The 14,280-nt window shown below is 38.8% G+C and overlaps 1 protein-coding gene across 2 annotated transcripts in view; it reads right to left on the bottom strand.

The window, feature by feature from the left end:
- Nucleotides 1–14,280, bottom strand: part of LRRC28 (leucine rich repeat containing 28) — a 169,198-nt gene that overhangs the window by 143,456 nt on the left and 11,462 nt on the right. For both annotated transcript variants that reach the window (XM_075557898.1, XM_075557899.1), the window contains exon 3: nt 4,802–4,842. In XM_075557898.1, coding sequence (XP_075414013.1) covers nt 4,802–4,842 — 41 coding nt within the window. The remainder of the gene's footprint in view (nt 1–4,801; nt 4,843–14,280) is intronic.

Here is a 14,280-nt window from a genome sequence, read left to right as displayed (position 1 = left end):
AATGTAAGCTATTAAATAAAGGGAGATATAAAAGCTTGTATCTGTAAAATAATTAGACTGAATATTTAGGTTGAAGCTATTTACAGCCAGCAGGTTTATGAACACAAGACTGGGGACCATTAAATACTCATCAGTTTCAGTATCCATCCACCTGTCAGCAGTTCCAAAGCACCAGAGAGTGGCAGGGGAGAGGAGACTGCCTGCTATCTGTTAGAGCTGAGGAAACCCATGTTGGGGTCACTGGAGCTGGGATTGGCTAGATGACAGTGTTAGGTACAAGTGCCAGGTACAGAATTTATCTCACAGCAAAAGGAATTTGGTAAACAAGAAATAAACACTCTTTAAACAAGAGAAGAAAAGTTTCCAGGGACTGACAAGTCCAGACAAGCCTAAAATAATCAGCTTTCAGAGTAAAGTATCTCCAGCACTCTCTGGTGGGAATAAGATGCAGTTGTCAGGAACAGAGATCAAATCAATAGCGTGACTGCTGGAGATCATCTAATAATTCAAGAAAATAAATTAACATCACCAATTTTAAAACAAGAGAACTAGATTTTAGCGCTTGAAATCTATAGTTTTGTTTACTGAAACAATGTTAAAATATTTTTAAAATATCATTTTGAAAATTTCTTCTATCTTTTTCAAGTCTACTACTCAATGCTATCATGTCATTGAACATATAGTCAGAAAACTACAATAATGTTACAAAGATTACAAACATGTTATTGTTTCTTGATTTCGTTTTCCGAGATCTCTTCGTTAGTAGGCAGGAATCCTATTGGTTTCTCTTCTGGTAAAGCGCTACTGTCTCAGAAGCCCACAGGGGCAGTTCTGCTCTGTCCTGTAAGGTCATATGAGTCAGAATCGACTTGATGACAGTGAGTCTGGTTTTCTGGTTTATTCAAGGCTGAACTGTGACAGTTTTGCAGGAGGCATTAATTCGATGGACGTAACACAATTCAACAAGTACACCAGTCTGTGTACATTTTATTCCTTGTTGTTTATATGAAATGACTGCATGGTTTCAGACCAATACGCTCTCAGCATCAATCTTTGGAAGGCACACCCTAACTCAGTGCTGTCAGGTTCGTCGTTCAGACCCACAGTGACCCTACATGGTGGAGGAGAATCCCCCTCTCAGTTTCGGGAACTGGAACTCCTCAAGGGAATAGAAAGCTTCATCTTTCCCCTGCGGGATGGCCCGTGAGTTCCAACTGCGGACCATACAGTGAGCAGCCTTTTGTATAACGGGTTACCAGGGCTCCTCAACTTCCTGACTACCCTGTTTCCCCGAAAATAAGGCAGTGTCTTGTATTAACTTTTGCTTCCAAAGATGTGCTAGGTCTTATTGTCAGGGGATGTCTTATTTTTCCATGAAGAAGAATACGGTACACATTTATTGTTGAACAACAAAAAAAGGAAATGTATTACCTGTACACGGTATGGTAATAGCTGTCATCACAAACCAGCATAACCAGACAAACTGAATTCTACAGTATCAAGAATTTCTTGTTACTACCATTATTTCCATGTATAACAATCTATGGTACATTTACTCATTTATTGAATGACAGTCAAGTCATCATCTTCTGGAACATCGTCATAGCAATCCAAACCCTTATTTTCAGGGAGGTCTTATTTTCGGGGGATGCCTATATTTCAGCGACAGGCAAAACTATAAGTAGGTCTTATTTTCGGGGATGTCTTACTTTCGGGACAACAGGGTAGGTGACTCTGAAAACTGCAACACAGAGACTTGCATTTGTTACACATAAGCCAGCGCAGTTGGATAACAAAATAAAGTTATTGGGGTTTGAAAATAAATTTTTTCAACAAAACATTTGTCTATTCTTCTAAGTCAAGTTTGTCCTACCAAAACAATGGGAGGAGACTTGAACATGTCTGAAACAAGATATGAGCTTAAATACCCACTACTATGATTGATATTAAAGTATATTTTAACACATTAAATTGTCTAAAGAACAATGAGATACAGTACAAAGTTTATGAAGGGTTCTCAATCCTGACTTCATATTAGAACCACCCAGGAACCTCCAAAAGATTTGGCAATATGGAGGGATACAAGATTAACCCCCCAAAACCAAATAGGATTCCTATCTACTAACGAAGAGAACTTTGAAAAAGAAATCGAGAAAACAATAACATGTACAATACATACACGAAACATGAAATATTTAGGAATAAACCTAAGCAGAGAAACAAAGAACACTACAAAGCACTACTACAAGAAACCAAAAGATAACCAAGCTCACTGTCATCAAGTCACTTCTGACCCTCAGAGACCTACAGAACAGAACCGAACAGAACCGCCCTGGTGGGTTGCAGAAAGTAACTCTTTATGGGAGCAGGAAGCCTTGACCTTCGCCCACAGAGTGGCTGGTGGTGGTTTTGAACTGGTGACTTCACAGTTAGCAGTCCAATGCATGCCCACTATGCCACCAGACCTCCAATAAGAAACCAAAAGAAAAATACATAAATAAAAGAATGTTCCATGTTCACGGATAAAAATCAAATTCACTGCCATCGAATCATAGGAACCCCTGTGGGTTTCTTAATTGAATATGGGAATAGAAAGTCCAGATTTTCTCCTGTCGTGCTGCTGGTGGTTTTGAACTGCCCACCACGAGTACTGAACCCAACGTGCAACTAGTGCACCATCAGGGATTTTTCTTGTTCATGGATAGGAAGACTTAACGTTGTGACAATGTCAATATTACACAAAGCAATATATAAATAGAATGCAATTCCAATCCAGATCACAGCATTATTCTTTAAAAATAATTACAAACTTTGTATGGAGAGGGAAGAAACTCGGGATATATAAAGAACTTCTTAGGAAAGTGAATAAAATAGGAAACCTCGCACTATCTGACCTCAAAACCTATTACCTAGCCACAGTACTCAAAACAGGCTGGTCCTGGTACAATGATCGTACACAGATCAATAAAAACAGAATAGAAAACCAAGAAATCAATACATCCACCTACAGCCAACTGAACTTCAACAAAGGGCCAACAAACAATAAATGGGAAAGAGTCTCTTCAACAAATGGGGCTGGCAAAATTAGATCTCCCATCTGCAGAGAATGAGAATGGTAGATACAACCTATGCACACAGTAAATCTAATGATGGACTAAAGACCTAACTGTAAATCTAGAGCTATGAAGATCAACAAAGATAAAATGAGACTAACTTAACAGCACCGATACACTATCAAATATCAGGAAGGAACCATGCACACTGAAGACAAAATAGATAACCAGGGTCTACTGAAAATAAGATATTTATGTGCATCAAAAGAATACAAAGAAATCCAAAAGACGTGAGGGGCGAAAACCTTTATCAATGACACAAAGCCAATGATCTAATTTCTAAAGTCTATAGCAAACTGTAAAACCTCAATAAGAAAAAAAAGAATCATTCAATTAAAAAGGGGGGGCAAGAATAAGACAGTTCACTACAAATGATATTAACATGACTAACAAATACATGAAAAAAGTGCCTAAGATCACGAAGCATCCAGGAGATGCAAATCAGAACGAGATACTTAGACCAACAATGGCAGTCCAATAAATAATACAACAGAAAACAATACTGCTGGAGAGGGTGCGGAGATTGGAACTCTCAGCCACTGCTGGTGGGTCTGTCAATATGCACAACCACTGTTGAAATCCACATAGTGATACCTCAGAGAACTGCAATAGAAGCTGCACGTGACCCAGCCATCCCGCTACCGGGTATGTACTCTAAAGAAGCAAAAGCCAGACACAAACTGAGGCACGCTCTCCATGCTCACTGCAGCACTGTTCACAATGACAGGAAGGGGGAAACAGCCCACATGCCCGTTAGTAGAAGAATGGATAAAAGAACTTCGGTATAGACACAGTGGACTTTGATGTATCCCTAAAAATCAATAATGAAACCATGCCTCCCCTTCCGACGTGGATAAACCTAGAGAACACCATGCTGAGTGAAGCTGCAAATAACAAAAGGCCAAAGATGGTAAGAGTGAAAATTCTGGAGGGCAGGGGGCACAAGACAAAGACTTGCATGTCAAAAGGAAACTGTGGAGGTCCCATGGGAGGGAGAGCAAAGGTGAGGCACTGAAGCTGTACCTAAAAGGTTGACAGGTATTGACATGGGTGAAAGGGGTGAGAGAAATCTGTAAGGGGGAGAAGAAAAATAAATAAATAAATGAAAGAGGGAGAAGAGAATGCAGGGAGGGGTAGGTTAGGATATGGAAAGTGGTGTTGGTGAAGGGTTTGAACTGCTGAATGCAGAGATGATGGTCTAAAATGTAAACTTCCTACCTACAGCACAATGAAAAATTCGTTAGAATAAAAAACCAAAACAAAAAATAATAAAGTATGTAGGATGCACTGGACACTTCAATATGTATGTAAATATTTATACTGTTTTAGTGTTTATATCACATATATTAGGAGTACAACAATAATAAATTTTCTCATTTACATGAATTATCTTAAAGGGGAGTAAAACAAAGGCACTGCGTCCAGAGAAAATGTCCTCTCTCACCATCTTCAATATATTGAGAATAAGGTACTTAAAACACAAATTTACATGGTAAAATATTTTGAACTACTATTAAGGGTGGGCCAACATCCATAAACACCACAATACCAAAAAAACAATAAATACATAGTACAAACACCACAATACCAAAAAAACAATAAATACATAGAACAGCATATCCTGCTATTTGAAGTAACTTAAATTATTTCAAATCTTATTTTTAACTTTTTTAAATAAATAGACTCACAGTTCCACAAGGTTTGGAAGCTTCTGAGCAAGATTTTCTGGCTGCAAATTAAAAAACTCAGAATTAAATTTTATTTTTAGAAAACCTATAAACATGTCTTATTAGCAGAAACAAAACATACTATCCTATATCAGATGTGAATTTTTAATACAATAAATTTTGAATAAAACAAATCAGCAAAATCTGGGTATAAACCCAAATCTATAGTATAGATCATATTATTATTTAAATTTATAAATAGGAAAACTTCAAAACCCATGCCCCTGAAAGAAAATGGAGACCTCATATTGCATGGTTATAGAACAAATAGAGATATTCTTTACTTTGCATCTAGTCTAGAAAAGCAAGCTAGTCAATTTTCTGTTGGAAAGGGCGGTATTATATAGATTCTAAGGTTACCCTTCATTGAGATAGATACTACAGCTAGGTGTGGCAGATTCCATCACTAATATTCACCAAAGACCATCATGAAGGTTCCCAATTTTATAATATCACTGTAATATAAAATTCCCTCCATAAAATTCTTATTCTCTGGTGAAGGAGTGCCTTCATTTTAATACAAACACTTGGAACTGGTTTTTCATTTATACAGAGAAACAGTTATTTCTGTTTTACTTATTACTCAGAGAAGCCAGATTACATGAAGAATTTGGCATCAGGATGGGAGGAAGGCTTATTAACCACCCGAGACATGCAGATGATCCAATCTGGCTTGCTGAGAGTGAGGAGGACTTGAAGCACTTAATGGAGATCAAGGATTACAGCCTTCACTATGGATTATAACTCAATGTCAAGAAGATCGAAACTCTCACAACTGAGCCAGTAGGTAACATCACGGTAACTGGAGAAAAGGTTGAAGTTATCAGAGATTCTGTCTTGCTTGAATCTAGTCAATTTATCTAGTCAATGTTCATGGAAATAGCAATCAAGCAATCAGACACACTGCATTGGGTCTGAACCACAAGATCTCTTTGGTGGATTAAAGAGCCAGGATTTTACTTTAAGAATGAAGGTGTGCCTGACCCAAGACATGGCATTTTCAACTGCCTCATATGCATATGGAAGTTGGATATCAATTAAGAAAGACAGAAGAATCAACACATTTAAATTGTGTTGGCGAAGAACATTGAAGGTACCATGTACTGGCAAAAGGACAAACAAATCTGTCTTGAGAGAAGTATGGCCAGAGTGCTCTTAGAGGCAAGGGTGGGGGAAACTTCACCGTTTCATACTTTGGACTTGTCAGAAAATACTATTCCTGGGAGAAGCACATAATGCCTGATATAAGGTAGAGGGGCAGAACTGACTTAATAGCACCTAACAATAGCAACATTAACTCAGTTGTGTGAATAATAATACAGAAAAAACACAAATTCATCTCCAGATACTGATGCTGGGTAGCTAAACTTTCAAGCTTGAATATATACCAGGATACCCTAAAGCAGTGGTTCTCAAACTTCCTGATGTTGCCACCCTTTAATACAGTTCCTCATGTTGCATTGACCCCCCAACCATAAAATTATTTTCATTGCTACTTCATAACTGTAATTTTGCTACTGTTATGAATCGTAATGTAAATATCTGATATCCAGGGAGTATTTTCATAGTTACAATTTGAACATAATTAAAGCATAGTGATTAATCACAGAAACAATATGTAATTCTATACTGTGAAATATTTATTTCTAATTACAAATAAATGAAGTTTTTATCTTGAAGCATGATGTAGCATGGGTAAAGGTCTTAATATAACAACAGTAAACTACATTGCTACATGTTGCGACAGAATGCCTAAAAATGCCAACCTCATGCTCACCCTCCCGACACAACGCTGAAGTCAAAGCGGGGGAACAAGTAAATGTGGTGAAGAAAGCTGATGGTGCCCAGCTATCAAAAGAGATAGTGTCTGGGGTCTTAAAGGCTTGAAGATAAACAAGCGGCCATCTAGCTCAGAAGCAACAAAGCCCACAGGGAAGAACACACCAGCCTGTGTGATCGCGTGGTCCCAAAGGGATCAGTTATCAGGCATCAAAGAACCAAAAATCATATCATTGGCTGCACACCTCCATGATACGATCTCCAAAGACAAACGGGTGCATAAGCAAATGTGGCTAAGAAAGCTGATGGTGCCGGCTATCAAAAGAGATGGTGTCTGGGGTCTTAAAGGCTTGAAGGTGAACAAGCGGCCATCTAGCTCAGAAGCAATAAAGCCCACATGGAAGAAGCAGACCAGCCTGTGCGATCACGAGGTGCCAAAGGGACCAGGTATAAGGCATCATGCAACAAACAAAAAGATTATATATGTATATATTCTTTTTTTTTTTGCATGATGGTATATGATATATATATACCATAGTGAATGAAGGGGAAGTGCAGAGTGGAGACCCAAGGCCCATTTGTCGGCCACTGGAGATCCCCTCATAGAGGGGTTTAGGAGAGGAGATGGGTCAGTCAGGGTGCGATGTAGTACCGATGAAGAACACAGCTTTCCCCCAGATCCTGGATGCTTCCTCCCCCCAACTACCATGATTCAAACTCTACCTTGCAGGGCTGGATAGGGCAGAGGTTGTATACTGGTGCATATGGGAGCTGGAGGCACAGGGAATCAAGGGTGGATTATACCTTTAGGACCAGGGGTGTGAGGGGCGATGCTGAGAGAGTGGAGGGTGAGTGGGTTGCAAAGGGGGAACTGATTACAAGGATCCACATGTGACCTCCTCCCTGGGAGATGGATGGCAGAGAAGGGGGGGAAGGGAGACTCCGGATAGGGCAAGATATGACAAAATAACAATCTATAAATTATCAAGGGCTCATGAGGTAGGGGAGAGCGGGGAGGGAGGGGAAAAAAAGAGGACCTGATACAAAGGGCTTAATTGGAAAGCAAATGCTTTGAAAATGATTAGGGCAAAGAATGTACAGATGTGCTTTATACAATTGATGTACGTATATGTGTGGATTGTGATGAGTTGTATGAGCCTCTAATAAAATGTAAAAAAAAAAAAGAGAGAGAGAGAGAGAGAGTAACTCAAATAAACGTAAGCATATCTTCGAGGAAAAAAAAATTCCAACCTCAGTGGGAAGGTTGAGATACCTTCTTTCTCACCAAAGCAGCATATGGGTATATGGGCGACCCGCCTGGAGACGGATCGAGGAGCTGTGTCTTGGTTCCTAAGACCATAAGAAATATGTGTTTTCAAATGATCTTAGGTGATCCCTGTGAAAAGGTCGTTTGACCCCCAAGGGGGTCGTGGCCCACAGGTTGAGAACCACTGGCCTAGAGGCTTAGTTCCAGGGCCTCACCACCAAAACATCTGAAGTACTGACCTAACTATCAACATGACTAATGCTTCCGCTGGAGGCACAGAGCATATATTTCATCAACTGACTGAAATTATCACAATATCAACGGCTTTATGATCCTATGGGAGTTCTGATACTATGCTGCTAAACTGACATATGACAAAGATATAGTAGGAGATACAAAGGAAAGAATATTATCTTTAAAAATACATATATATTTCCCTGATTATTGAAGATACAGAAATCTATGTATTTAAACACAGAAACCTAATAACACATTGGTTCTATTAAATACATATTCAAAGATTTTTTAAAATAAAGCCAAAATTATAGTTTACATAAAATCATTATTAATCAGTAAATCCTTTCAAAGAATAAAATGTTTTAAAATTTTATCCTACATATATACTCATGTAATAATAATAAAAAGTTTAGTCAAAATTTACATACATAGTAAATTCTCATCCAAAAGGGATAATAAGTAATATCAAGGCTGGTGAAAGGGAAACTCTACAAGATTAAATCAGCCCAAAAAAAACCCACCAAAACTGGTTAAAATGAAACTAATCATACATCTCCTATGACTATTGACAACAAACCTCATGCATCACCTTTTTTCTTTTGGGAATTTCCTTAGCTATTCAGAATTTGGAACAGAATTTCTGGTGAGGCCAATTCTTCCGTATTCATTTTGACCTGATTGGGCTGAAATGTGCTTGTACGTGCACATCCCCCTTTTAGAAAATGCTTGAGGATCCTTTTTATCACTTTCACTAACGAAATCAGGAGAAAGCACTTGTCCAGTTGGATTGTCTACCCACAGCTAGGGTGGTCAAAAGCAAGCCCATCTTTTTTGGTACTAGTTTCCTAGAGCAGGGACCATGTGGTACCTACAACGACCACAGAACTGCAGCATGTCATCACACATCACAGTTAAAGATGACGCGGTACACAAGTGTTCACGTGCGATCGATGCGTCTTATGAAAAAGCCTTTCCATCCAGTGTACACTCGTGGCGACTTTGCTCTTCTTGATTATAACACTCACAAGCCAAAGTGACTGCACTTTCACTATTTCTTGGTCACTTTACCAAATGTTAACATACAGGTTTTTGTAACATGCCTCAGTAATAGCCTAGTTTTACTTTATGCACGGTTTCTTAATGTAGCTTTTTACACAATCTTGATGCTGTCTCCAGAGAGCTTCGGTAGATGACACAACCAACTCCTTTCTATAGAAGGAAGAATTTTTAGTCACAAATAGGCTCTGTTAATGTGGGCCCCTCCCTGCTATAAAACACAAATGCTGGTTAAAATTGACCCCCAAAAGCCCTGTTGGTGCTCCTCAGGGGAACAGAAAGATTACCCTTATGAGCCAGAAACAAGCCCTACGCTCAGCCTGAGCAGTGTGAAGCTGGGCACATGCGGTCCAGGAGCACTGGACCTGGTCAAAGCACTAGCAACTGGGGAAAGGAAGAAAAGGCTAAATGTATGTAAAACAATCTCTTTCACAGTGCGCATGCATAGACACACACACACACACACACAGACAGATAGGGTTCAAATGCACACCTGCATAAAGATATGGGGTTTACTTGTGTTTGTTGTTACAATTCTACAAATATACTGTAAAGTAAGAAGCAACATATGAAGAGAGAGTGCAAGGTATGGTTGGTTAATTTCAAATATTCTCTATTCTTTTAAACACACACACACACACACACAACACTAGTCCCAAACCAGAGGGATGTGAAAAGCTATTTTCATTAAACTGGCATATGGGCTGGACGCTAGAGGATGGCACATTTGAGTGAGACCACCCCGGAAAAAAAGGCTTGAGAAGATCACAGAGACACCATTCAGAAGCAGGTGAAGATAAAGAGGGCAGCCTTCACCTCACAAGGCAAGAAGGAGAGAAACAATTCAAGACAGAACTAGAATTTTTTAAAAGTAATTATTGCTGGGACATTCAACGAGCCAAATATCCCTAATCCTTGTATATAAACTTATTTTTACTTAAGCCCTTAAGTAACTTTTGATATTGTGCAGCACATTTTGCATACGAAAAGTGTCAAAATCAGGCAGTCAGCCCAAAGTAAAAGCAAAAGCGGTTTACTGAGGGACAGAGGACTTCGCGAGTCAGGGGGCACAGAGAGCATCCAGGTAGTTACAAAGTGCTCCCAGCGCCGTCCGTTCTGCTGCAATCCCCAACATCACTCCTGAAAAACTTTACACTCTTAAAACTCTGCTTTAAAACTATTACGTCAATAGCAAAACAAAAGTGTTAGCGAGCAGAAAATTTTATATTTATAATAACAAAGTAGCTCATGCATTTAATAGCACAAATTTTATCTTCATTTCAAATAATTTAATTTCAAAAAAGTGCAGTACACCTATTATCATTAGTGACAGAATTAAGATTTCTGTTCCTCGTCGCCTTTTATTTGAAATTTTAATACAGAGCAAGAATGTCTTCAATTGAAAATAATAAAGAGTAAAACGTACTACACATAGTTTTAATTGTTACACCATTGGTTAAGCAGCCATAACATATCCAAATTTATTCTAAACAGTAAGAAAAATGCTATTTCTTTGGTATGTGTGGCCCGTATGTTAAGAAGGTATGCAATAATTTTGCAGAGTAACAAGGAATAGAGGAGCGTGGTGAGTCTGGCTGCTATCCTCAAGATTAGCAGTTTAAAATCACCGCTGCTCCAGGGAAGAAAGGCAGGGCTTTCTACTCTCAGAAATATTGACTGTCTCGGAAACACACAGGCACAGTTCTACCCTGTCCTCTACCACAACTAAGAGTTGGCATCTACACGGTGACAGTGAATGAGCACAAGCAATAGAACATTAAAGCCTTTGATTGCAGAGTAAAAAATAACTTTGAGAAAAATCATAAAAGCTATGGAAATCTAATTTACTGTAAACAACAAAATGAGATTAATTTAATATTGCTGTACGGATATAGTTAAATATTTTAGCAATGTTATTTATATAACCATCTTCTTTCCCTCCTATAATAAATAAGTATGATTATGAATACTGTTGTGAAGGCCATAAAGCATTTACTACCTACTCTTTATAAAAACACTTGTATTTAGTTTTCAAATGCTGAAGGCTCTGATTCTCTCCCACCCCCTGCTTTGACACCAAGGGATGGAATGAAGTCCTTTGTCCTTGATCAGATGCTACTCTTGGTCCTGACTGGTTCTTTTCTTACAAGTGATGCTTCTTATAAGGGACATACCCACCTCCATCTAGCAATGTACATACCGAGCAGTCTATGCAAACCACTGCACTCTGGAGGGAGGATGTACAAGTGCCTTGAAAACAGCTCTTTTCCAAAAGGAAGGCCTAGCCCAGAAAAGCAGCACGGTTCACCCCTGACATACTATCCTTTGTTTGGACACCATGAGCAGCCTATTTGCTAATCCACAAGCTTATGGTCACTCTTACTTGGTTCAGTGAGATACTATTCAAATCTTCCCGTGACAAAACAGTTCTTTTGAGCTAGATCTAGACACACAATTAAACAATGAGTAATGTTTCGTCTGCCAACAGTATGCTACTGTGCCTTTATTAATGAATGAGCGCATTGCGGCTTTATCCAAAAATAAATACACAGACCTTGAGAAAACTGCATTTCATTAGAATAATGTTTAAAAAAAAAAAAGCACATGCCAAAAAAAAAAAAAATCTGGCAAGTAAGTAGCTCATTCTATAGGCTATGCTGACACCTGCTGGTGTCCGCCAGTAAGTCTTTCTCAGCTTTTCAATAACCACTTTTTTAGCAATGCAGATATATCATGAGGGAAATTTATAAAAGTATTAAAATTAACATGTATTGCAATTTAATTTTAAACTTCTATAGAAAAATTTGCTACAAGTCACAATTCACTCAAAAACAACAACAATGTAGTTTAGGTGAAGAGACTGGGCAACTTACCAGACTCTAGTTTTTTGGTTTTTGTTTTTTTTTTACCAGACTCTATTAATGTCAGAATTCTGTTAATCTGAGAGGAATTGAGCTCTAATGGGGGATTATGAATATCATACAGATACAAAATCTGTTCACATTTATACACAGAATTTACAGTTAAGAAGACATGACGTGAGGGATACTGCTGCCTTGGGAGCTGTCAGATGGAACCTGGCTGAAAGCAGAGAATACCAGAACGGGTTTTCCTTGTGGTTCGTGGACTCCGCAAAGGCATTCGGCTCTGAGGGGCAGAACAAACTCGGGGCAGATAGCCCCGAGAATTTGGGGATTCCAGAACATGCAAGACCTGTCCAAGCACCAGGAGGAAGTTGTTTGAACAGAAAAGGGTATAAGTGGTTTAAAATCCAGAAAACTGTGCATTGGGGTTGTATCTTTTCACCACACTAATTTAGTCTGTAAACTGAGCACATAATTGATATAAGAAGCTGAACTATATGCAGAAGAACATGGCATCGTGATTGGAAGGTTTATTAACAACCTCCGATGCGTAGATGGCACAACCTTGCTTGCTGAAAGCAAGGAAAACTTGAAGCATGTGCTGATGAATATCAAGGATTGTAGCCTTCAGAATGGATTACAACACAATGTAAAAGAAAAATAAACAGAAATCCTTATAATGGGACGAACAGGTAACATCATGATAAATGTCACTTGGTGCGCCAGACCCAAGCCATGATATTTTCAATTGCCGCATATGCACATGAAAGAGAGACATTGAATAAACGAGAACTGGTGCATTTGAATTACAGTGTTAGTGGCGAACACTGAAAACATGAGAAGAACAAACAAATCGGGTCTGGAAGACATACAGACAGAATGCTCCCGAAAAGTGAGGACAGTGAGGCTTCCTCTCAGGTACTTTGCATATCTTACCAGCACCACGCCCTGGAGGCCAGTATGGTTGGTACAGAGGCCATTAAGAGTAGGAATTGACTTGATGGCATCTAAGAACTACAATTACTTCTAAAATAATTATAGAAACATACTTTAAAACATTTCCCAAGTAAATGATAGGAACCAAAAATCATAATGTTTCCTACCTATTTGCCTGTAAGTGACATAAGTGGATTCCTGTCTAACCCATATGCTACATGTAAAAAAATTTAAAGCGTTTCAGCTATATAAACAAATAGTATTTTTCCTAATGGCAAACTACAATCCTACTTCTGAAACTTAGTCCTAAACACAAGTCCATGTGCACAGATGAGTGTGAGCACATGTACACACACAAACACACACACACGGATGCATATGTAGCTACTGGCCTGGTGGTTAGTGAAACAGGAATACTATGAGGTCAAAAAGAAAATTTGAGAGAAATGGGTACAGTAAAATTCTATTATTGTTTAAAGGGAAACAGACATAAGCAGATATAAAGATACAGTTTGATATAATTACATACTCATAACCAAAGTGTCAGTCATACTCATTGATACTATTAGTACAAACTATTACAATAGTTTATACTATTGACACAGTATAAAAATGGCTAACACACGACACACAATTGCTTTCTATATGAGAATTCCCTCCCTCCCAAAGCTATGTATTTAAAATTTTCACAAAACAACCTTATCACCTTCAAAGTACTCTGCATTACTGAATACATATGTCAAAACTGCAATCCCATTCTTGGAAACATTTTTAAAACTCATCTGCTTGGATGGCGGATGGCACCACCCTCTTTTTTCCTTCATCTCTAGTTTCTTCAAATTGCTGTCCTGTTTTGTCCCTCTTCTTTTGTGGAAACAAAAAGAAGTCACACAGAGCGAGGTCAGGTGAGTAAGGTGTGTGGAGCTAGAGAGGCATGCTGCTTTTTGCCAAAAAACTGGCACACTGAGATGGCTGTGTGAGCAGGTGCATTGTCTTGGTGGCAAAACCAGTTCCCTATCTGCTCCAAATGAGGCCTTTTCTTGTCACGCACTGTTATGCATTCTTTTTGGAACCTCTAAATAGAAAGCTTGATTAACTGTCTGACCCAGTAGAAGGAACTCAAAAAGCACTATGAGTTGACATTTTCATCTGTTCGGGAGGTTGAGGGACATCCAGAATGAGGTTTGTCATCAGGCAATATTTCACTGTTTTTGAAATGAGAAAACTCGTGCACTTGAGTTTTTCCCACAGTGCTGTCCTTGTAAACTGAGCTCAACACCACAACAGCTTCTGCAGCATTT

Source organism: Tenrec ecaudatus, chromosome 9 (genome assembly GCF_050624435.1).
Source record: "Tenrec ecaudatus isolate mTenEca1 chromosome 9, mTenEca1.hap1, whole genome shotgun sequence".
Classification (NCBI taxonomy): domain Eukaryota; kingdom Metazoa; phylum Chordata; class Mammalia; order Afrosoricida; family Tenrecidae; genus Tenrec; species Tenrec ecaudatus.
Note: the sequence above shows the minus strand (reverse complement) of the source record. Positions and strands in the feature narration are given on the sequence as shown.